The sequence below is a fragment of the Symphalangus syndactylus genome, chromosome 14 (assembly GCF_028878055.3).
Source record: "Symphalangus syndactylus isolate Jambi chromosome 14, NHGRI_mSymSyn1-v2.1_pri, whole genome shotgun sequence".
Taxonomy (NCBI): Eukaryota; Metazoa; Chordata; class Mammalia; order Primates; family Hylobatidae; genus Symphalangus; species Symphalangus syndactylus.
Window position 1 is genome coordinate 37,974,100 of NC_072436.2, and position 25,315 is coordinate 37,999,414.

At 44.8% G+C, this 25,315-nt stretch overlaps 1 protein-coding gene across 2 annotated transcripts in view; it reads left to right on the forward strand.

Annotated features, from left to right (window-relative positions):
• The window catches only part of SMYD1 (SET and MYND domain containing 1), a 45,668-nt gene that overhangs the window by 2,702 nt on the left and 17,651 nt on the right, over window positions 1–25,315 (forward strand). Inside the window, exons 2-5 of one of the 2 annotated variants that reach the window (XM_055242479.2) lie at window positions 14,249–14,425; window positions 17,389–17,602; window positions 20,859–20,989; window positions 23,349–23,387. In XM_055242479.2, the coding sequence (XP_055098454.1) occupies window positions 14,249–14,425; window positions 17,389–17,602; window positions 20,859–20,989; window positions 23,349–23,387 (561 nt within the window). The remainder of the gene's footprint in view (window positions 1–14,248; window positions 14,426–17,388; window positions 17,603–20,858; window positions 20,990–23,348; window positions 23,388–25,315) is intronic. The other variant, XM_055242480.2, reaches the window with a different exon arrangement.

Here is a 25,315-nt window from a genome sequence, read left to right on the forward strand (position 1 = left end):
AGTTGAGCACTGCATTAAATGAAAATTAATTCTTTCAAACAGTGTGTATTATATATTCTAACATATATATTATATATTGTATTGTATATATTCTAACATATATTATATAAAGCATAGCAATAAATCAACACCAAACCAACTTAACTAGAATATTCCAATATGTTACATCTTCTCTATCCTGTCGCATGCCTGCTCCAAAGGTAATTATCCTAAGTTTTGTGTTGTATATTCTACTGCCTTTTAAATAATAGTTTTGGCCGGGTGTGGTGGCTCATGTCTGTAATCCCAGCACTTTGGGAGACCTAGGCAGGCGGATCACCTGAAGTCAGGAGTTCAAGAGTAGCCTGGCCAACGTGGTGAAACTCTGTCTCTACAAAAATACGAAAATTAGCCAGGCATGATGGCAGGTGCTTGTAATCCCAGCTACTCGGAAGGCTGAGGTGAGAGAATCGCTTAAACCCAGGAGGCAGAGGTTGCAATGAGCCAAGATCATGCCACTGCACTCTAGCCTGGGTGACAGAGCAAGATTATTTCTCAAAAAAAAAAAAAAAAGTAATAGTTTTATCACAGTCACATATTTCTAAACAATATATAATTTAGTTATGTTTTGTTTTTGATCTTTTAAACAAAGGTACAATATATGTGGTTTTATGCCACTTGCTTCTTTCACTGAAATGTTTATTATTCATCTGTGTGGTTTTGTGAAACTAATAAAGTGAATAAACTTTGTGTGTGTCTGTGTACCAAATTTATTTTTCCATTCTCCTGTGAATGGTTGCTATGAACATTTTTGATCCTATCTCTTGGAAAGCAAATACATGAGGTGTGTATCACAGGAGTGTAATTACTAGGCCAGTAATATATGTGTTATTTGGCTTTAAAATATAATGCCATACTGTGAAATGCTGGTTTGTAAACCTGAATTTTGTCTTTGCTAGAATGGGCTTTGTTTAGCATTAACAGTAACAATCCAGGCCCTTAAATTATGGTCCTTAGTCTGGTTAGGATCTCTTCACCTTTGATGGTTGGAAAAACAGGTAGTCTTCTTGAAGGTAAGAGAGCAAGAATAAAGCTGGGAAAATTCTTTCAGGCCTAGCTATTATGTAGCACTTGGATTAAGTGCTAGGCATGACTAATCAATCAGGCATACCTTCCTCCTGAACTCCAACTTGGCCTCAGAATCCCTTCCAGCAGGTCCTCCAGGGGGCTACTACCAATCAATGAGAACTAGCACTTAAAAATGAAGTCTATTTGCCATCCCCTTAGGTGTTGTGGTTGGGTGCTGGAAGGGAGTGAAGTACTGTTACCAAGGAGTTGCCTTTTTTGGACACAGTATTTTATGGTAGTTGAGATACCGGGGGTGATGCATGAGTGGGTAAAAGTTGCTCTCTGCCCCTTTGACTCTCCACTCTGAGAGTTTCCAGTTCTCAGGAGGACAGTGAGTGGGAACTCTGTGGCACCTTAGCCCAAGTGATCCTCCTAGCTTCTACATAGCATGGGGCCAAACTGGGAATTCGCAACGCTGGTTTTTGTTGTTGTTGTTAAGGAAGAAAATAATAATTCTCTGCAATCTTATCATTTGGAAAAAAAAAAACCCAGCTATTAACATTCTGGTGTATATCCTCCTTGTTTTCTGATGCAAATACAATGCATATAAAATATTTTCTTGATTCTGATGAGTTATAGGTGGGGTGGGGGTCTTGGAAGAAATACTACGTTATTATTGTTATTATTTTTATTTTTTGAGATGAAATCTTGCTCTGTCACCCAGGCTGGAGTGTAGTGGTGAGATCTCGGCTCACTGCAACCTCTGCCACCTGGGCTCAAGTGATTCTCCTGCCTCAGCCTCCCGAGTAGCTGGGACTACAGGTGTACGCCACCACACCCAGCTAATTTTTGTATTTTTAGTAGAGACAGGGTTTCACCCTGTTGCCCAGGCTGGTCTCAAACTCCCGGCCTCAAGTGATCTGCCGGCCTTGGCCTCCCAAAGTGCTAGGATTATAGGCGTGAGCCACTGTGCCCGGCAGAAACACTGCATTAAATATATGCTTTGATTGTAAGACACAAAATATCCCTAAATTCTGGATATTAAAATATGGGAAAAGAAGTTTATTTCAGAATGGAGGGAAAATGGGACATACATAATATGCTGTATTTATCAATTCCAGAATACATATTTTAACTTCTCTGAAATCATAGTGTGTCCTAAAATCTATGGCTCATTATGGTTTAATTGGCAGATTTTTTTTTGATTTCTTAGTAGTGAATAAAAATGGTGCGTTTAATAATTTCAGGTTCAATGTAATTAAGTTGTATATACTTTTTCTCTCAAAAAAGTTGGATTATTTTGTAACCTGTTTATTTACTTCATAATATGTTGTGAACAACTTTCAAACCATTAATATCCTTCTACACCATTTTAATGGCTGTATAGTATTCTTTTTGTTGACTTGTATATTAATTTAATTGGATGCCATATATTTGTTTTTATTTTTGTTTTAGATTTTGGGGGTACATGTGCAGGTTTGCTACATGGGCATATTGTGTGATGCTGAGGTTTGGGCTTCTAATTATCTGCTTGCCCAGGTAGTGAACATGGTACCCTATAGGTAGCTTTTCAGTTCTTCCCCCTCTCCCTCCCTCTCCGCTTTTGGAATCTCCAGTGTTTATTGTTCACATTTTTGTGTCCATATGTACCCAATGTTAATCTCCCACTTCAAAATAAAAACATGTTATTTGGTTTTCTGTTTCTGTATTAATTTGCTTAGGAGAATGGCCTCCAGTTGCACCCATATTGCTGCAAAGGACATGATTTTGTTCTTTTTTAATGGCTGTGTAGTATTACAGGGTATATATGCACCAGGTTTTCTTTATACAATCCACCATTGATGGGCACCTGGGTTGTTTCCATGTCCTTGCTACTGCGGATAGTGCTGTGATAAACAAATGAGTGCAGGTATGTTTTTGGTAGAATAATTTATTTTCCTTCAGGTAGATATTTAGTAATGGGATTGCTGGGTCGAATGGTAATTCTAGTTTTAGTTTTTTGAGAACTCTCCAGGCTGCTTTCTACAAGGTCTGAACTAATTTGTAGATGCTATGTTTTGGATATCAAGGTAATGCTCTTCTTTTTCCTAGTAGATCTTCCCATATATCTCTGATTATGTATTAAAGACAAATTCCTACAGGTACAAATTTTGAATTCAAAAGACATTTTTAAGGCTTTTGAGATAGATTTCCAAATTACCTCACCAAAGGAGATCATACATTTTTCTACTAGCAGCACAGGGGTTGTCTCCTCATCCCAACACTGGCCAACACAGAAAACTATTTCACTTTTTCATGTTTGTCAACTTAATCTGTTAAAACTTATTTTAGTATTTTTTTAACTTGAATTTTTTACTATTAGAGAAGTGAAAGTTTTTTAACGTTTGTTCTTTTCTGAATTGTTGTTTTCTTTTGATGCCCTCAATTTTTAAGTATATGCATAACTCATTTGTTTATTACTCCTTTATGTCTAGTTCTCCCCTCTATTACCTAGCTCAATGCACATAACAGATGCTCAATAAATACTCGTGGAAAGAATCAGGGAGGGAAGGAAAGAGACAGAAAGAGAGAGGGAAAGAAGATGGGGTTTCACTATGTTGCCCAGGCTGGTCTCAAACTACTGACCTCAAGAGATTTGCTTGCCTCAGCCTCCAAAAGTGCTGGGATTACAGGCGTGAGCCCCTAGGCACCCAGCCTTTAGTTCCCTTTGCTGCTGTCACAAACTACTGTAACTTCAATGGCTGAAAACAACACAAGTTTATTATCTTATAGTTCTGGAGGTTAGAAGTCTAAAACAGGCTGACACTTCTGTTTCTTTGCTATCTCCATCTTCTTGAGGCTGCCCACATTCCTTGGCTCATGGCCCCCTTCCTGAATCTTTAAAGCCAGCAGTGTAACATCTTGTTCCCCTCTGACCTCCTGCCTCCTCTTATAAAGACTTGCAATTACATTAGGCCCACCTAGGTAATTCGGGATACTGTCCTTGTCTCAAGGTCTTTAACTTAATCACACATGCAAAGTTCCTCTGCCATGTAATGTAACCTATTTACAAGTTCTGGGGATTAGGACATTGACAATTTTTGGGGGGCTATTATTCAATCTATCCCAACCAGTAAGAATTTTCTAGATTGATCCAATTCATCACAAAATATGTTAAGAAGGAGCATGGACAGTTAGTGGATTTTTTTTAAGCTCTTTAAATAAAAACTTGAGCAGTCTCTAAATTATTCTGGTTACAAAGTTGAAAGTGATCTGGAGATTATGTATATACAGTGTGTGTATAGGGAAAAAGATAGTGGGGAACATGAGATACAGTTGAGTATTTGTAAATAAATTACTGTCAACCAGGCTTTTTTTGAAAATGGAACCAGTTATGAGCTTTCTTAGGTGCAGCAGAGCTGGTGGGGTTTAGCCAGTGTAGTTCTGTGTGAGCCTGTGGGAATGGCAGGATTAGCCCTGGCAGACACGCAAACACACATGTGGCCTTTAATCTGATAACAGCTGGTGGTTGGTTAGTGGGGGATAAATGATGCTATAAATGGAAATAATTTAATAAAAGGATTAGAGAAATTCCGGAACAATTAGTTCAGAAAATGAGTAAGTGTTAAAGTATTCAAGTGACAGCCTTAAATGTTTGCATTGGATGTTGAGAATAACCATAGTCGATTTAGAATTCTGCTTTTCATTTGGCACTTTTAGCTGCAGAGGCAAGACATGTCGACATGTTACACAACCTGTTGTGAGCTGTATTGCTAAATATTGCTCAATAATTCTTAAATCCAGAAGTCTGAGAATGATTGCCTTTTAAAGGTGGATTAGATCAAATGGCAGGTTGTCCCCATAATGATGCTATCTTTACCCACTCGCATCCCAGGATGTGTTCTGAACATGAATTGAGGGGTGTGCTTCAGCTAGGCCATGTAAATGTATACAGGTCTTCGTAGGGTGTGTGAGCTGTGGAAGAGAAAATCTTGAGAGTTGGTGTTTTAATAAAAAAAGGGATGTTAAAAATAAATTGGCAATCTCCAGGCTTGATCCAAGAAAACAGTACCTTTTAATTCTTTTATTTATTTATTTATTTTTGAGATAGGGTCTCCCTCTGTTGGTCAGGCTGGAGTGTCATGGCACAATCATGGCTCACTGCAGCCTCTACCTGCTGGGCCCAAGTCATCCTCCCACCTCAGCCTCTGGAGTAGCTGGGACTACAGGTGCCCGCCACCATGGCTGGCTACTTTTTATTTTTGTTTTTTGTAGAGACAGTGGTCTCGCTATTTTGCCCAAGCTGGTCTCAAACTCCTGGGCTCAAGTGATCCTCCTGCCCCAGCCTCCCAAGGTTCTGGGATTACAGGTGTCAGCCACTACCCCTGGCCCCCACTGACTTCTTATGTCAAGGTATTTAATAGTCAGTGCAAACATGAATCTCATGATCTCATCCAACAGCTACCTCTGTCTCCTATATGTACACCCCCACATCGACACATTTGCCTCATATCAGTGCCTCTTTCTGGAAGACCTTGACCTTCTCTGAGTACAAACTCAGCCCACCTCTGAGGTCAGAACAATGCCTCCTCATCTCGCAGGTGATGCCTTTCTAGATTGCCTCCCCTACCTCAGTTGAAGTAGTCTCTCTTCCTTGAAACTTACAGCAAGTTACCATGCTTTTGGAATGTGGGTCCTGCCTTGTTTATATGTGTTTATGTCCCATCCCAGCCTGGGGACTGCTTGAAGGCAAAGTCGGTATTTCTTTTATCTTTTTTTTTTTGAGACAGAGTCTCACACTGTCGCCCAGGCTGGAGTGCAGTGGTGCGATTTCTGCTCACTGCAAGCTCCGCCTGCTGGGTTCACGCCATTCTCCTGCCTCAGCCTCCCGAGTAGCTGGGACTACAGGCACCCGCCACCACGCCCGGCTAATTTTTTTTTTTTTGTATTTTTAGTAGAGATGAGGTTTCACCGTGTTGTCCAGGATGTTCTCGATCTTCTGACCTCGTGATCCGCCCGCCTTGGCCTCCAGAAGTGCTGGGATTACAGGCGTGAGCCACCGCGCTCTGCCTTCCTTTATCTTTTAAGGCCCTCTGTTACCTAGCTCAATGCACATAACAGATACTCAATACATACTTGCAGAAAGAAGCAGGGAGGGAAGGAAAGAGAGAGGGAAAGAAGAAAAGAAGAAGGAATGAGAAAAAGAATTTAAAATATTGTGAAGTTATCTGGGTACTTGAGGGATGGGATGTTCTTTAAGACACCTACCCCCAGGCTGGGCACAGTAGGCTCACACCTGTAATCCCAGCATTTTGGGAAGCTGAGGCAGGCAGATCGCTTGAGCTCAAGAGTTTGAGACCAGCCTGGGCAACATAATGAGACTCCATCTCTACAAAAAAAATAAAAACAAGCTGAACGTGGTGGCATGCACCTGTAGTCCCAGCTACTTGGAAGGCTAAGGTGGGAGGGTCGCTTGAGCCCACGAGTTTGAGGCTACAATGAGCCGTGATTACGCCATTGCATTCCAAACTGGAGGACAGAGAAAGACCCTGTCTCAAAAAAAAAAAAAAAAAAAAAAAAAAAGACACTTCCCTCTAATTTTTGAGGAGAGACCTTCTGGCAGGCTAGGAGTTTGTAAGCAGCCCTGAAAGACAGAACTGTTGAACTGTTGGTCCAGTCCTCTCTTGAGTTTTTGGAGGGCTTGCCCACCATGCAGGCACCTTGTCTTTGCATTTATCTGTCCGTGAGCAACTATTTCCATACAAGGAGCTGAGCAGCAGCTGCCCTTCCAGCCCTCTTCACTCTGACAGATCACAGAGTCCAGCAGGGCTGCAGAGCAGAGTGAGAGGGGACCAGCTGCTGGAGTAGGGCACATTCAAGGCTGCAGGCCAAGCAGGTGGGCCTTGTAGCTGCATCCGCCCACCCTCTGTGCTGGGAGCAGCGTCCAGCATCAGGGACCCTTAAGAGAATAATATCCCTGTGAGGATAATGATCTCGGCCAGTCTAAAGGGTTGCTGTGAAGATTTTTTAAAAAACGAATCACTAAAAGCATCTCTTTGAAATGGCAAAGTGCTGTGTGAGTGGGAGTTGATACCTTCTTGTGTGAATAGGAATATAAGACTGGGGAGAAATGAGACTTGATGAAGGTCATCCAGCTAAGCCTGCCTGGGACAAATGCTCTTTCTCGGAATCCAAAAAGTGGCCTTAGGACTTCATGTTATTTGGACACTTTCCTGCAGTGGGGGCAGTAAGGCAGAGGAGGGGAGGGGTGGGCATTTCTTTTTTATTTTTTTGAGACAGAGTCTCACATTGTCACCCAGGCTACAGTGCAGTGGCGTGATCTCGGCTCACTGCAAGCTCTGCCTCCCAGGTTCAAGCGATTCTCCTGCCTCAGCCTCCCTAGTAGCTGGGATTACAGGTGCCCGCCACCACACCTGGCTAATTTTTTGTATTTTTAGTAGAGATGGGGTTTCACTATGTTGGCCAGGCTGGTCTCGAACGCCTGACCTTGTGATCCACCTGCCTTGGCCTCCCAAAGTGCTGGGATTACAGGCATGAGCCACCATGCTCGGCCAGGATGGGCATTTCTGTCAGGGGAGTGCCCTTGTCCCCATACGATGTTCTCCTGTAGCTGGGCTGTCTTCCTCTCTGGCAGCTGCCTGGAATGAGCTGGTGCTGCGGGTGAGAGGAGCTCGGCGATCAACCTGGCCCAGCCCTCTCTGAGTGACAGGCAGGATGAGTGGCCCAGGCTGATGTCCACTGAATACTTATCCAGTGCCAGGCTCTGTGCTGACCACCTTACACATGTGATTTCTTTTAACTCTAAAATCACTATGAGAGTGGTGAGATTTCAGAACTTCTTTGTAATTTTCATCTTGCTTGAATTTTTTAAAATAGTAAGTATATTTCATTCAAAAGTATTGGTCAGTAGTCTAAAAGATAGCAAGATCCAGGTGTTGCTATTCCCATTTTCACATAAGGAAACAAAAGCTTGGAGAAGTTAGGGGACTTGCTCAAGGTCACACAGCCAGTAGATATTGGAGTCAGGAGTAGAACCCAGCTCTGACCAACTCTAGGTTTGACCTTCCATAATACCCAACCCCATGCCGATGAGGGGAGATGGGAACCAGAGGGATAGGCTTAAAAAAAATTTCAGACTACATTTGAAAGAAAACAAAACATTTCCCTTTCCTGTCTACTTGACACATCTCAGTTTATCCCACCAGAAGGAGCAGGATTTGGATTTTCTCTCTTCTCGACATTCTTGCTACTCAAAGTTGAAGCATCAGTATTGCCTGGGAGCTTGTTAGAAATGCAGACTCCCAGCCCCCACCCCCATACTAAATCAGAACCCGAGTTTTAACAAGATTGCTGGTGATGTGTGTGCACACTGAAGTTCCAAAAGCCCGACTCTGCATCCTCCTTCTCCCCAGCTCCAGCCTTGCAGCTAAGCCCTACCAGCAGCCGAGGGCACAGAGAGAAGGTCAGCTTCATCCCAAAGGAAACTTAAATTTAAGAACAATAACTCAATGCTTCCTGGGTTTCACCGGCTTCTAAAACTTGGCTGTAGGCCCTAGCAAAATTACAGAACGGGATATAAAACAGATCTGTGATGCTGGAGGAACTATTTAGTGGTTCACATTTGGAACCCATCCAAGTTCACCATGGGAAAAGAAATCATTGATCACATTTTCTTTTTATGAAAAGTATTCAAAGTTTATTACAGCAAAGAATCTCATGAGATAACAGGAATTCTTTGATAGCAAAGAATCTCATGAGATAACATGAATTGATCCAAGGCCTGATAAAATGATTATATAAGTGTAATGTTCTCCCTGTCACCCAATCTTGGGTGACGGCTGCTTTGCAGCAGCTTAAGGCTCTGTCTCCAGCCTTCTCCTGGTCACAGTGGTTATTACTGACTTTGAGAACATGAGGGTCATGCCACTGGAATTTATTCTTAGGAACATAATATAGCTGCAGTTAATAGCAGATAGATTATTCTATAATCATGCCCTATTAGAAGTGTATTAAGTTAGTTAATGGGAGCTTGGAGGCAAATGCCAGGCCAGACATATTCTTTCTGTTGGAACCAGGCTAGGAAAACTTGCCATAATAAGCCCCACAAGCAGCGTGGACTAAGTAAGGACAGGGTTGTGCAAGGGGTCCATCCCTGATGTCTGCAATAAGGTCATTGAGTAAGGGGTCTTTGCACAGAATTTAAAAACAATAATCCCAGCACTTTGGGAGGCCGAGGTGGGCAGATCACGAAGTCAGGAGTTCCAGACTAGCCTGACCAACATGGTGAAAACCCTTCTCTACTAAAAAATACAAAAATTAGCCAGGCGTGGTGGCGGGTGCCTGTAATCCCAGCTACTAGGGAGGCTGAGGCAGGAGAATCTCTTGAACCCAGGAGGCAGAGGTTGCAGTGAGCCGAGATCATGTCATTGCACTCCAGCCTGGGCTACAGAGTGAGGCTCCATCTCAAAAGAAAAAACAAAAAACGATAAAAGTCAATCTGTTTTTTGTTATCACCATGTACCAGCAATTCTAAAGAACGTCAAAGATAAAACACTTCTCTTCACCCCAAAATCCGTAAGGGTCTAAGTTCTGAAAAACTGCTGTTGGGTAAACCTCATTTTAGCACATTTTAAAATTACATATCTTTTAATAAACATTGTATTCTGCCTGGAAGTTAATTCTGAGGACCTTCGCTTATACAGTCAGCCACGTGGACTCAACTACATGTGTTCGTTGTGAGAGTAAATTCTTAAGCTTCAGAGTTATTCCAGATTGTGTTGGCCACAGTCTGTCTCCAATCCTTGTGATACCACATATTCCCACATTTTTAAGTAGATTAGAAATAAGCAGTGATTGTAAAGATGAAGACTCAAAATTTGTCATTCTAAGTGTTCACCTAGGTGATTACCTAGGTGATCACCTGGAATTTTCATTTGTGTTTGAAACTTAAAACAATAAAACAGAGAATTGTGAAGTGTAATGTTTTTGTTTGGTAGGCAACATATTAGTGTATACATGAAATATGAATGTGTGAATATATGTATATGAATAAAAAGATGGAGGATATTGTACTATGCTATTCTAAAATGTCAATTTGGGTGTAAAATATGAGAGCAGTTCTGTTGTGGGGTTGCTCTCTGATGGACGACTTTGGAACAGACAGGCATGGAGTTACAAGTGGCAGGTTACAAGGGACAGACAGCATGATTGTGCTTGCGTCTAACTGTTCCCTCTCCAGACCACCTCCTGGCTCTCCTCCCTTTCTTTCCTGCCTTGGGTTTGTATTCCTGGTCTGAGCCCTGATGCCCCAGAGGTGGACATCTGCTCCTCCTTCCTCATTCCTAACCTAAGACATACTCTGAAATTTGCGGATGACTCAGAGGTCAGCATACCAATATAAAAGATGACAGAAGAAAATTCAAAATGACCTTGACGTTTTGGAATGCTACACTGAAAACCATCAGTTAGGGATGAAGGTGAAGACTCCACTTCAAGTTAAAAAATTCAGTGTCACAAAGGAGCTTTTGGGCCGATGGATATATTCATTATTTAATTTTTTTTTTTTTTGAGATAGAGTCTCGCTGTGTTGCCTAGGCTGGAGTGCAGTGGCAAAATCTTGGCTCATTGCAAACTCTGCCTCCCTGGTTCAAGCGATTCTCCTGCCTCAGCCTACCGAGTAGCTGGGACTACAGGTGCCCGCCACCACACCCAAATAATTTTTGTATTTTTAGTAGGGACGGGGTTTTGCCATGTTGGCCAGGCTAGTCTCAAACTCCTGACCTCAGATGATCCACCTGCCTTGGCCTCCCAAAGTGCTGGGATTACAGGCGTGAGCCACCGCGCCCTGCACGGATATGTTCATTATCTTGATTGTGATGATGGTTCCGTGGGTAGGTGCATATGTGAGAACTTATCAAAGTGTTCCTTTTTAACACTTGTTGTATGTCAATCATACCTCCATAAAGATGTCTAGAAAAGGCAATGCTGTGTAGACAAACAGAGTGGAAACTCTGTCTTGACTGCAGCACCTTTGAGAAAGCTTGGGATGTTCTACTGACTATGTTTGTAATTTGACCCTAATTTTTTCTTTTTTTTTTTTTCTTTTTCTTTTTTTTGTTTTTTGAGACAGAGTCTCGCTCTGTCACCCAGGCTAGATTGCTGTGGCACGATCTTGGCTCACTGCAACCTCTGTCCCTGGGTTCAAGCAATTCTCCTGCTTCAGACTCCTGAGTAACTGGGATTACAGGCATGTCCCACCATGCCCAACTAATTTCTGAATTTTTAGTAGAGACAGGGTTTTACCATGTTGGCCAGGCTGTTCTCAAACTCCTGACCTCAGGTGATCTGCCCACCTCGGCTTCCCACAGTTCTGGGATTACAGGTGTGAGCCACTGCACCTGGCCATTTGACCCTAAATTAATGTGAGGTTTTCACTAAAGAAACTAATGGAAGCACAATGTGGAGATCCGGCAAGTGTACATGGCACCACATCTGAATAGTATACTCTTTTCTGGGCACCATAATTGTGAAGTGTTGACACCCAAGCTCTCACCTGTGTTTGGCCAGGAGACAAGATTTGGAGCCTTCTTGGAATCCAATTTACTTGGATTTTTCAGCAGTCCAGTTCCTGCTAATGAACTGCAAATTCCTGCCAGGAAATGCAATCCTGACTTGAGGCAGATGTAAGAAATTCATAGCTCTCCATCTCCAGGGGTTTAGAGAGTTCACTAAGTGGCCAGAGTTCCATGTGGGCCCCATGTGCTCTATTCTGCTGGGGCACTTATGACATATGACCTTCTCAGGGAGGGTGCACCCTCTGTGGCCTAGTTATGACGGGCTGCAGATCCTGCGCAGTTCTAAGTATGCTAGTGTAATTCTACTCCTCCTCGCTCACTAGGAGAGTTTAAGGGAAGGCAAGTGTAAGAGTAAGGAAGCTGTTACTATGAGGATAACCTTGAATCTGCATATTAGAAATAAGCACTAACCTTTCATGCCCTCGAGTATTTTATGATTGTTAACAAATTAGTAGCAGTACACCTCCTAGTGGATGGGGACATAGCAGTGTGTTGAGCTGGCCAGCCAGAGGCTGAAAACTGCCTGGACTTTAGGAAGCCCAGGATGTAGCATAGAGCAGTAGCCCCTGCGGTGCCCTTAGCTGGCTCTGCACCTGTCTATCCCCTTCTAGATGCCATGCTGGGATCAGTGCCAGGGATCAGGCTCAAGGGTCAGGCCTGGCCTTTGGGCTGGTCCTTGAGCCTGACCCCCTGGCACTGGCCAGCACATGTTGCTTGATTTCTCAGCTAAACCCACCCTCCTTTGGCTACAGGGATTTCTGTAGGTGTATCAGAGGCCACCAGAAAGGTGTGAGAATTCTAGAAAACATGTACAAAGAATTGTTTAAAGATCTGGGAGTATTTAACTTGGAGGAGAGAAATGAATGGGAAGCAAGGCAGCGGTCTTCAAATTCTTGAAGAACTGACCTGACCAGGCTTGTTCCACTGGGCAAGGACACAGAAGGCCAAATTGGGGTACAGGAGTAGGTTTTCTGGGGAGGCAAATTCAAGCTTAACACAAGGAGGAAGTTTGCAACAATTAGGACTGGCCAACAATGAACTGACTGTTCTCAGAAACAGTGAACTCCTTTTCACTGTGGGAATTAGAATATTCATGGCCAGGGATAAACACAAAGGATTTCTGTGCTTGAATGTTCTGTGGAAGCTTCTCCCTCCAGGCTCTGGAATTCTGTGATTCTAAAAGCTCCTGTGTTCTTATACTTTTGAGATCCCTGTTTAGACTGTGGACTCCTACTTGAGTTTACCCATCCACTTCCTTCCCGGAAGCTCAGCGCTCCCCTGCACATCACGGAACTGGTTTTCATTATTTCTTTGCTTCAGAGGTGGGGATTTCTCTTCCCCACGTTGCGGGAGCATGAGGTTGAGGTCCAGAGATTCTGTACGTCATACCAGATTTCCGTCACTCTGGATGTCAGGCTGTGTCCTGAAATACATTTCCTATGGAGCCCATGCACTTTTCTGTTTGAACGATGGGTTTAACATGGGGTACAGGGGGCTCTCTAATGGGAACACTAAGGCTGGAAGTACCGGGTGGGGATCCTCATCTTCCCACACCTCTCTCCCTCACCCATCGAATGGGCACGCATTTTCCTCCTCATCACTTCCACCCTCACTCTGAGCTGGGAGAATATGTCAATGACAGTGAAATCAGTAACCTTGTCATTCTTACTGTTGCAAAATGCACAAACTGTGACATATATCATAGTGTGTAGATATTCTTTTGCATACAATACTGTGATGCTCTTGTCCCATCGTACCGTAGATCATTATGATTTGTTGTTCTTTGGGGAAAGGGACACTACTGGGGAAAGGGACACTACGTTTCAACAACGAGAAGGACATGTCACCAAAATGCCCCCTCCAACACAGTGCCAATGACCTGTGACTTTGGGTGAGGGGTCCATAAGGAATTCAAGTGTCTTCTCCAAAGTGTCTAGGACCCCCCTGTGCTCCCCTGTCATAGTGTTCACCACACTGCATGTTCAGTTGTTTCTCTAGTAATTTGTGGTATTCCCAGTGCCTAATACACTTAGGTCATGAGTTTACCCTTCCTGAATTGAATTGAAGGGCTTATATGCAGAGGGTAAGAGTGTTCTTCACATGGGGGTCACTTAAAAATATTTGGTAGGCCAGGTGCGGTGGCTCACGCCTGTAATCCCAGCAATTTGGGAGGCTGAGGCGGGTGGATCACTTGTCAGGAGTTTCGGACCAGCCTGACCAACGTGGTGAAACCCCGTCTGTACTAAAAATACAAAAATTAGCTGGGTGTGGTGGCACGTGCCTGTAATCCCAACTACTCAGGAGGCTGAGGCAGAAGAATCGCTTGAACCTGGGAGGCAGAGGTTGCAGTGAGCCGAGGTTGCAGTGAGCTGAGATCATGCCATTGCACTCCAGCATGGGCAACAAGAGTGAAACTCCACCTCAAAAAAAAAAATTTGCTAAAGAAATTGTTATAGCTGGGAAGGGCCTTAGAAGCTCAAACTCCTCGTTTTGGAAGGTGGAAATCTGAAGTTTAGATAAACAAGGACCAGCCAGCTGAACCAGTACTGGAACACAGGTGTCCCACTGGCTGCATGGTGCCCTTTCCACTGTGCTCTCAATCATGTGTCTTCTCTCTCCATTTCCAGCCTTGTTAATTTTGTGTGCCATACCTGCTTCAAGAGGCAGGAGAAGCTCCATCGCTGTGGGCAGTGCAAGTTTGCCCATTACTGCGACCGCACCTGCCAGAAGGATGCTTGGCTGAACCACAAGAATGAATGTTCGGCCATCAAGAGATACGGGAAGGTGCCCAATGAGAACATCAGGTGAGAGCTGGGCATGGTGGTGCTTCGGATTTCCAAATGTCAGGCTGGAATGGCGGCAGTAACAGCATTCCCAAATCTAAGGAAGCCAAGCTGAGTGCAAGTCAGGAAAGAGCCTCAAAGACTGGATATGGTCACTTCTCTTCACTTCCTTAAGGTCTAAGAGGGAGAACTGGCTGTTGACAGCAGTGATTCCAAATTGCAGCCACAGGCTAAAACTGGCTTGCAGATTCCCTCTGTAGGGCTCCCCAATGTTTAGTTTATTTAGGTATTTTGGATACAGGGTCTTGCTCTGTTGCCCAGGTTGGAGTGCAGGGGCCCTAATCATAGCTCATTGCAGCCTTGGCCTCCCAGGCTCAAGTGATCCTCCCACTTCAGCCTCTCAACTAGCTGGGACCACAGGCACACACCTCCACATTTGGTTAATTTTTGTATATTTTTAGAGACGGGGTTTTATCATGTTGCCCAGGGTAGCCTTGAACTCCTAAGCTCAAGCGATCCACCTGTCTCAGCTTCCCAAAGTGCTGGGATTATAGCCATGAGCCACCATTCCTGGCCAAGGGGCAAGTATTTTTAAATTGGTCCACCAATGTTTAAAAATTGGGAAATTTCACATTTTAAAATCAGGATTTCTGACTTCTCTTGAAAAAACAAAAACAAAAACAAAAAACTGAAGATCTGGCAAAATAGGCTAAAGCTGAGTAGTATCTGCCATCTCTGAAAAAATACAGAGCTTTCTAAGTCACAGCAGCACCACTACTCCCTGTGGTCATACACATTACACCAGAGAGTGCATTTGAGTTTGCAACTAATGGCCTTTCCTGGTGGCCATCATCAGAAATCTCAAGGCCTATAGCTCCAGCCCAAGAGATTCCCAATCCCGGAGGCTCCGCTGGGGTGGGGCTTGGTGCTGGGCTGCAGGGAGATGCTCAGGAAGCCAGCACTGCAGAGCAAAGGAGATGGAGATGGTGACTGGGAGCATTTGCACTGTGTGCATAGGGTGTGAAGTTAAGGTACAGAATGGAATTGTCATATCCTGATGATTTTTAAGAACCTGCAGGATGAAATGGCTCAGTCAACCTCTCCATGCCCCTTAGCTCCATCTGTTGAAACCCTACATATCCTTCAAGACCTAAAGTAAATGGCACCTCCTATGATAGTTACTGAGTTGAAATCTATCACCCATTGACCTCTATTCTCTGAGCTTCATGACCCTTTCCTCATTATTTGGAGGCAGCAGATCTTCCCTGTGCTGAGTCGTATTTTCCCCCGTGCTGCCGTGGGCTCCCTGTGAAGACACCTCAGTTTCCAGGCACCTGGAGTCCCACGCAGCGCATTTCTCCAGAAATAACTCAGTGACTCAAACAGGAGAAATCGGGAAGATGAAAAAAGTTCTGGAAACAGATGGTTGGTGATGGTTGCACAGCAGTGTGAATGTGCTTAATGCCACCAAACTGTATACTTAAAAATGGTTAAAATGGTTCAAAAAGAGGTGAGGGGAAAGAAGGGACCCTGAGGTGATGGCACCGTTTAGTATCTTCACTGCGCAGGTGGATACATGAAGCCACATAGGTGATAGCATTGTATATAATTAAACACACATACACATTCATGAGTGTAAGTAAAATGGAAGAAATCTGAATAATAGAGGTGGGTTAATATTCTGGCTGTGGTACTAGTTTTCCAAAATGTTACCACTGGAGAAAACTGGGCAAAATGTACAAGGGATCTCTTTGTATTGTTTTCCAACTGCCTGTGAATCTGCAATTATCTTGATTAAAATTTCAATTGAAAAAAAATGAGGAGAGGGCCTGTGCTTTGCCCAGCAGGTCTCTCCTCAGGGACAGGATCTCTCCTGGACCACCATCCCCTCCCCAGGTGCCTGAAAAGTGTGCAGTCAGTGGGTGGCAGCAACACTAAAGTGTCCCTGGGTCATAAGCTTCATCACAGTCCACCTAATAGTTAACAAAGAGGCCTTCGGGGTAAAGTACACCCCTTTGTTTCATACTCAAGTCCCTGTGTCTCTATAGGTCTCCTCCTGTCCCACCTGGCCTCCTCCTCTTCCCCCAGAGCCCGGCTCCAGCCAGGCCAGGCCCCTCCCTGCTTCCTGCACGTGGCATGCCCGTGGCTGCCTCGGGCCTCCACTCACACTGTTTCCCCGCCTAGATTGCCTTCTCCACTTTCTCACTCCCCAATCATTAAGAATACCAACACCTTCACACATAATGCAGACACCTATTACCTCACTTTGTCTTCTGAATACCTCTGGAGGTTAGCATAGCAGGGAATATTTTCCCTATTTTACAAGCTACCAGATAGATTCAGAGAGGTCAAGTGACTTGCCCAGGCTCACACAGTAAGAATTGGAAACAGGTCATTAGACTCCTGATGCAGGGCTCATCCCAGTAGGCCACACTGTTAAGAGAGACCCAGGCTGCCGCACCTCTCTGTTTCCCCAGATCCCACGGGACCTGGCTCCTGCCCACACCTTCACCTTTATTTGGTCTCCATTTCTTGCTCCCTGTGCTCCAGCCACCTCTGCCTTCCTGCTGTTTCTCCATCATGCCAAGCTCATTCCTTCTTCAAGGCCTTTGTACTCACTGCCCTCTCCTGAAGTGCTCTTTCTCCAGTGTCACAGAGCCAGCTCCTCCACCCCTTCCAATTCCAGCTCAAATGTGCCTCCTCTGTGACACTTCCCTGGAAGACCTTAGCTTCCCCACCCCAGTCACTCTCTATCATGTCACCCTGTGTTATTTTTTCTGTATAGCACTTTCTTGTAAAATGTGCTTGTTTACTTACCTCTCCCCCACTATATGAAGCATCATGATAGAATAAATTCCATCCATCTAGTTTAAAACGGTATCTTGGGCCCAACATTGTGCCTGGCATGCACGAGACACCCAGTAAATGTGTGTTGAATGAATGAATGCAGCTGTAGTGGCCCCCTGATGCTGCCCTTCCCACAGGCTGGCGGCGCGCATCATGTGGCGGGTGGAGAGAGAAGGCACCGGGCTCACGGAGGGCTGCCTGGTGTCCGTGGACGACTTGCAGAACCACGTGGAGCACTTTGGGGAGGAGGAGCAGAAGGAGTTGCGGGTGGACGTGGACACATTCTTGCAGTACTGGCCGCCCCAGAGCCAGCAGTTCAGCATGCAGTACATCTCGCACATCTTCGGAGTGGTAGGTCCCCTGTGTCCCTTCTCCACCCTCCCTGTCTGTCTCCTCTTTCCTTCCCTCCTCCCCCTTGGGGAGGGTGGGGCTTCTCAGAAGTGAACTACGAGGCGGAAGCCCTGTCCGCCCTGGACCCTGATTTCTATTTCCATAAAGGTCTCATCTAGCCCAGGCAGCCAGAGGCGCTGGAGAAACCGCCTTCTATTTACCACACGTAGCAGAAACACCTACTGCCCCTTCCTTTTCTGAGCCCAAGGACAGGCCTCCAAATGACTCAACTAATAAAATCCAGAGATTCTAGAGTACAATTCCTTATAAAGGAGGGGCCATGGTGACAGCTGAGATGGTACAACTAAGAAGTTTCCAGAAACTGCCAGGCCAGAATTGGGAGGAGAGGCCAAGAGGACTGAAGGAGGACAGGAGCTTGAAATGAAGACCCCTCATCCTAGACTCTGTCTTCTGGCCTTGTTTACTATGAGGCCATTCCTGCTCTTTCTGAATTGGCATCCCACATACAAATTTTACTTATTTATCCATCTCTGGATGGTAGATTTGGATGGTAATTTATCCTCTTACTTATCTGCACTTTTTACATTTTTTCCTCTCCACATTGAAAATAAAGACCCCCCCCAATCACTATCCCTTCCTGCCCACCAGTCACTTTGGAAACCTTTTTCCAGGTCTGCCAGGCAGGACTGATGTGGAGCCTGGAGCAGTGGGGGGTGTGAACCAGAGAGAGGGGAGTCAGGGTTTTGGGGTGGGAGCAACAAAGCCAGGTGAGGCCATAAGAGTCCCGGAAGCGGGGGCGAGAGCCGGTGGATGAGGAGGCTCAGGTCCCGGCTGTGGGGATGGATGTGTTCCATCTAGTAGGCCAGGCCCTTAATGTGGCGAAGGTGAGCAGGCTGAGGAGGGAGGAGGACAAATATCACACTGACATCTCTCGAGTCTTCACCATCTTGGGGGGCGAAGGGAGAAAGTTTGATTGAGTCTAAGGACTTGGCTCACACAATGGTGGAGGCTTGGTAAGTCCAAAATCTGCAAGGTAGTCCAGCAGGCTGGAGATCAGGGGAGAGTTGCAGTTCAAGTCCAGAGGCATTCTGCTGGCAGAACTCCTTGCTCAGGGGAGATCAGTCTTTATGCTACTGAGGTCTTCAACTGATTAGATGAAGCCCACCCACATTCTAGCAGGCACTCTGCTTTACTCAAACTCCACCAATTTAAATGTGAATCTCATCCAAAAACACCTTCACAGAAGCATACATTATAGTATTTGATCAAATATCTGGGCACCATTGACCAGCCATGTGGGCACACAAAATTGACCACCACAGCTTCCCATGTATTATTTCACACAATCTTTACAACACAAGGTAAGGTCCATGCTTTCAGCATTTCTATTTTACAGAACAGAAAACCTAGGCCCAGAGGGGTTACATGACCTCCAAAAGCCACATGGTTAGCTTGTGCCCAGGGGAAGTCTAGAAGCAGTCTATATTTTCTTTTTTTTTTTTTTTTTCTTTTGCGACGGAGTCTCGCTCTGTCGCCTAGGCTGGAGTGCAGTGGCACGATCTCGGCTCACTGCAAGCTCCGCCTCCCGGGTTCACGCCATTCTCCTGCCTCAGCCTCCCGTGTAGCTGGGACTACAGGTGTCCGCCACCACGCCTGGCTAATTTTTTGTACTTTTTAATAGAGACGGGGTTTCACTGTGTTAGCCAGGATGGTCTCGATCTCCTGACCTCGTGATCCGCCCGTCTCGGCCTCCCAAAGTGCTGGGATTACAGGCGTGAGCCACCGCGCCTGGCCAGCAGTCTGTATTTTCAGGAGCCAGAGCTTCTACCTTTTTTTTTTTTTTTTTTGAGATGAGGGTCTTACTCTGTCACCCAGGCTGGAGTGCAGTGGTGCAATCATGGCTCATTACAACCTCCATCTCCCAGGCTCAAGTGATCCTCCCGCCTCCCAAGTAGCTGGGACCACAGACACGCACCACTATGCCTGGTTAATTTTTGTATTTTTTTGTAGAAGCAGGGTTTCACCATGTTGTCCAGGCTGATCTCGAACTCCTGAGCTCAAGTGATCTGCCCATCTCTGCCTTCCAAAGTGCTGGGATTACAGGCGCAAGCCACCACGCCTGGCCTAAGCTTTTACTTTTAACTCTTATGTTCTATAGCCTTGGGGTGAATTGGTGTGTCGTGCAATCTTGGGCATCCCTAATAGGTCTGGGTACTAGGGCTAGAGGTCATATAATTACCAAAAGTTAGAGCTGAAAAGATCCTTGGAGCTTATCGAGTCCAATTTATTCAACCTATAGATGGGAAAACCAGGGCTCAGAGAAGAAAGAAGTTTGCTCCAAGTAGTACAGCTTGTTAGTGGTACTCAGAGGCTTAACATCATGAACTTACTAAATGTCTGATGAGAATAAGTGGAGAAAGTGACACTCCTCCATATCTATGACAAATATCCATGTGAGGACATAAATGTCTACTGGGTTTCTGTTATGTATAGCATGTATTCATAGATGTATTTATAGATGAAGTAGAAATTTGCATGCAGTTACTAATGTATTTTAGGTTATATTTATTCTTATGCATTTTTCATACTGTGAGAGCAGATATTTGGTGTCTGTTTCTGTAAAGAACAATTTATTTTTAAGGAAAAGAAAATCACTTGGATGCCACATCCGTAGTAACCAACTTGACTTGCCTTGAATCTCAGAGATAAGTGTTAAATATGGCAGTCATCAGATTTAAAAATTGTGAGCAGGGAATATAAAACTATTCACCAGATATAAAATCATCAAAAGATATGTCAATTTTTTTTTTATGAACAGCTACAGGAGTTTAAACTGAGTAGGCAAAGGAAAGAGGGGAAGGAAGAGCTCACACACACGCACACACACACACGCCCGCGTGCACACAAAGCAGGGTACAGAGAGAAAAACCAAGACAGAGACTGAGGAATATTCATGTAAGACCCAGATACAGAAAAAGGAAAACATTTCCATCTTTGACTCTTTTAGAATACAGCCACAAAAAACTTGCAAGGTAGGGTTGCATTTTTGCAGATATGGGACTGTCCCATGGCCCTAATCTTGTGCGTCATTTGGAGTCACGCAGAGGACAGGAGACTAATTGTTTTGTGTCCAGACTTCCTAAGCATCTCCAGGGTGAGACTGGGTCTTCTGTTTTTAAAAACTCCTTTCAACAACCAGGATGGTGTTCTGTCCATGTTTGTGTCGACTGACTCTTTCATCTTTTCCCCTGGGTAGATTAACTGCAACGGTTTTACTCTCAGTGATCAGAGAGGCCTGCAGGCCGTGGGCGTAGGCATCTTCCCCAACCTGGGCCTGGTGAACCATGACTGCTGGCCCAACTGCACTGTCATATTTAACAATGGCAAGTGAGTATGTCTTTATTGGGGGGTGTGTGTGAAAGGGATGGGGAGACCTATGGTGTTTTCTCCACTTGACTTAAGCCAAAGTCAACCTGCTAAACCTGAACTAGCATAGATTTTAAACGTATAGCACATAGAAATCTCATTCCAGAATAATTGTGAATGAGAGAAAGGCATCATGGAGGATATCAAAGAATTCAACCTGGGTCATTTCTGAGTGTGTATGTTTCTTGGTGCTGCCTGGATGTGTTAGATAAACCTTTAACTACTGTTTTAAAACTTGAAGCCTAGGATTATCTGTCTAGAGGTCATTTAGTCAAGGTCTCAGCAGGAATCAAGAGGCACACTCAAAGGGGTTTACCCAAATAGAATTGAATGAAGGGACAATTTACAGAAGTGTGGGCAGGGTTTAAGATACTAACAAGGGGCAGGGCCTGGTGGCTCGTGCCTGTAATCCCAGCTCTTTGGGAGGCCGAGGAGGGGCGGATCACTTGAGGTCAGGAGTTCGAGATTAGCGTGGACAACATAGTGATACCCCCGAATCTATAAAAAATAAATAAATACATTAGCCGGGCATGGTGATGTGTGCCTGTAGTCCCAGCTACTCATGAGGATGAGGCAGGAGGATCACTTGACCTCAGGAGGTTGAGGCTGCAGTGAACTATAATCATGCCACTACACTCCAGTTTGGGTGATAAAGTGAGACCTTGTCTCTAAAACCAAACCAAACCAAACAAACCAATATAACAACAAAAAGAAACTAACGAAGAATGGTGAGGTGCCCAGGGACTAGCAACACATGAAACCATCACCACCTCTAGGCCTGGAAGGGCAGGTGAAGGAAGCACTGTTTCTGCAGCTAGTGAGAGCTGGACCCGGGATAGAGGGCCCCCAACAGCTCAGCTGTGGCTTACAACTGTGTCTAGAGAAACCAGCCAGCTGGCACCATGGCTCAGAAAAGAGGAAGTCAATGGACTAGATAGTCTAACCCCTCATTCCCCCAACCTTCTGCTCTCCTACCATTCGCCAAACCCCAACCAGAAGCCAGACCACAAAGACACCTGGGTGACGCAACCCTCAGAGATCAGCCCCCTTTTCTGAGACAGCACAGATGAGGGGGGAAATAAGGGCACATGATGGATTTGGGTGTGGGGCACAAATGGAGAAGAATCAGCAGTTGGAATGAGCCCCTGGTTGTCCATGGCTCAGGATGGGGAGATATAGGGGAATGAGGCCTGAGCAATATTAATTGCTTTTGCTCTTAGAGATGAGCTTTTATGACAGATACAAGCTGACTTTGAGCCATCAACAATGAGCAAGTTTCCCCCAAAAACTTCCTAGAAGCCAGACAATGGTGTCTGGTTCTCAGCTGAGAATCGGGTCTAAGCTTCAATATGCCAAGTACCCTGATTTCTCTTTTCCTTCCTATTTCTGAAACCAGGCTCTTAAGCAATTGAGAAAGTCACTTAAGATTGGAAAGTTTATTTTGGACTCAGATGATAATCTTTTCTCAGCATTTGTGTTTCCTTTCTGAAGCCTTTTGGGGTCACTGGCCTGGATCTCATGGAATCCTCCCTAGAGGGGCTGTTGACTGAGCTTGACCTGGTTGGCAGAGAGGATCAAATTCAGCCATGTATGGGCCTGGGCCTTCTAGATGGCCCTCTGCTAAGTGGTGGTGACCCAAGGCTCCTCTTGTCATTGGGTGTAACAGCCACAGGAACCTAGGAACTCTTTCTTCCGTGTCTGCTCTGGCTTCCTTGCATCTACTAATTTCTGGCAGCCACATTTTATTCAGGCTTCTTGGCTTTTGTGCAAGAGAAGGTGACTTTGCATTTCCTGTCTAGCCACCTGCCATAGTGGAAAGAACCCTAGACATGGGGTTAGGGGCCCAATTTGAACCCCAAAAATTTTTACATACTATGTGACCTAACCAGCCTCCATGTGCACTTCAAACTCTTTCCAAGACAGACATCCAAAGAGGCAATGTTTATTCATCCAGGATGCTTAATAGAATGAAAATAACAACATTGTGCATGTTTTTTCAGCACTCTGCTTTTAAGTGCATTGTCTCATGACAGTCTCATTACAGGAGGGAACACGGAAACACAGGGAAGGGAAGGAACTTGTTCAGGTCAGGGCTGAGTACCTTTGAATCCAGAATGTCTTGTTCCAAATTCAGTGCACTTTCCACTATACCAGGCTATGTCTTGTCCAGTGAGTCCAGCCAGAAGGGGCTAGGATAAAGGTTATTGTGATGGCCAAAGCTTTGATACCGTGACCCAGAATGCTGTACACCCTTGCACCAGATCACACCTGATCAGCCAATGATAATGATTTCCATATGGGTGTCTGTTTTGTCTTTCAGTCATGAGGCAGTGAAATCCATGTTTCATACCCAGATGAGGTGGGTCAGTCCTTTCAAGCATCCCTGCTCCTCTGACCCATCTCCCTCACTTGCCTGGTTTGCTGGGGCCACCCATTCCCGAGACTTCTTGGCTGCCATCTGTCCATAATGTCCTTCTGCATCCCAGTGTCTCATCTTTTTAATGCATTTAAATTAACCACTTTTTCCTTACCCACATACCACCTGCCTTGCCTTTGCTTTATTTTGCCTCCTTTCTTCCTCCCTTTCATGCCTCACTTCCACTGCTCTTCCAACCTTGAAGCATGAACCCTTGTAGTCCACATCGTCTTAGCAAACGCCTATCTTGTCTCCCTAAACCCTGCTTACCATGAAATGGGGACTGTGACTGACCTACTAAAGGACCGTCTGTTTATAAGCCCCAACTTCTCACCCAGACTGGGCTCCAAAAAATAGCATCTATAACTGATATTTTTAATAAGTGTTTATTCCTAGTATTCTGCTTACTGCTTCTGACCAACTATGAATTAGTAGTTCAGGTTAAATTTTACTTCGGACTTTTCTTAATGACAACCAAATGGCCCCAGATGGGTCTTTTCCTTAGGGTGGGGTTGACAGCCCTTGAAATAGTCTTTGGATTAAGAACAAAATGCTGTGTGGGAGTTTGGGCTTTGGGAATGCTGGGGTAGAAGTGGTTGGTGCACTTGAGTCTGTGTTGGTGTGCACTGCACATGAATTTGGATGATTCACGTCATCTCTTGGGCTTGGGTTCCACATCTGTAGAGAAAGGTCAAGAGGAGAGTGCTCTAGGGACCTTCCTAGTTCTAAGTCTCTGTAGCTCTGGGCTCTGTCCCTAACCTCTGTGAGAAATACTTAAATAGGCTGCCTATCTGTGGCTCGATTAGCTGAACTATAGAATTGCAGATTGTTGGAGGTAGAAGTGGGGGGTCTGGGGTCCAGGGTGGGGATGAAGCTTGTCCAAGGAAGCTGGTTGGAGGGAGAGCCAGGGCTAAAACCCTCATCTCCTGCTTCCTTGCAATGCTTATTTCAGGCTGGTCTCCATTCCCCTCCGCCAATCTCTAGTTTCAAGTAAGGTAAAATGAGGCAAACATATATGCATCTTTTCATATTTAAGTGACATTAAGTTAATTTGGTTTTGAAAAATTTCTAATACCATTGAAATAATCAGAGACACCCTGAGAGCGTGCAAGAATTGGCACAATCATGATGGGAAGTAAAACTACTGGAAATTCCAGCCCAATTGGCCACTGATTCACTGTTGAATTAGAATATGTCACTATAGTGATCTGCCTCTGTAAAAGGGACTCATGGGGGCAGAATTGGTTACTTACCCAACAGAGTTAAACACCGGAGATCCACACTCTATCCTGGCCCAGGAGTTGCTCGCATAGAATTATTAAGGACATTAGTAGAGTCCTCAAAATCAAGGGCTTTGATGCATCTTAATTCCCGTGCATCGAAGACCTGGGAAGCAGCCTGAAAGCAACCAGGCAAGGCTACTATGATGAGGAGAATCGTGAATGGTATGAAGTACCATTCATGATGGTATGAAGTTCTAATCCTGGCTCTGTCCCCAAAGTGTTGTGGGACCTATCCCTCTTGTGTCACTATCCTCATTTGTGAAATGAGCATCCCTGCAGCTCAGACATATTAGGATTCTAAGCAGAACTGAGAGCAGAATCACCCGGCCTCCCTCTCCTACTGGCCTTTCATCACTGTAGTAACCACTGCTGCCGAAAATTGGGATAAGGAACAAAGGAAAGGAGGGACAAATGGTGAGCAGCACTTCAGTTTTGCAGGCTCCACAGGAGTTGTTTTTATACATATTATCACATTAATAGGCATGTCAGTGTATCTCATTTTGGGAGAAGAGTTTTTATCCATAAATGTTCACCTCAGATGCCTGGACATGAACATCACTACCATTCAGCAGTTGCTCCCTTGATTGT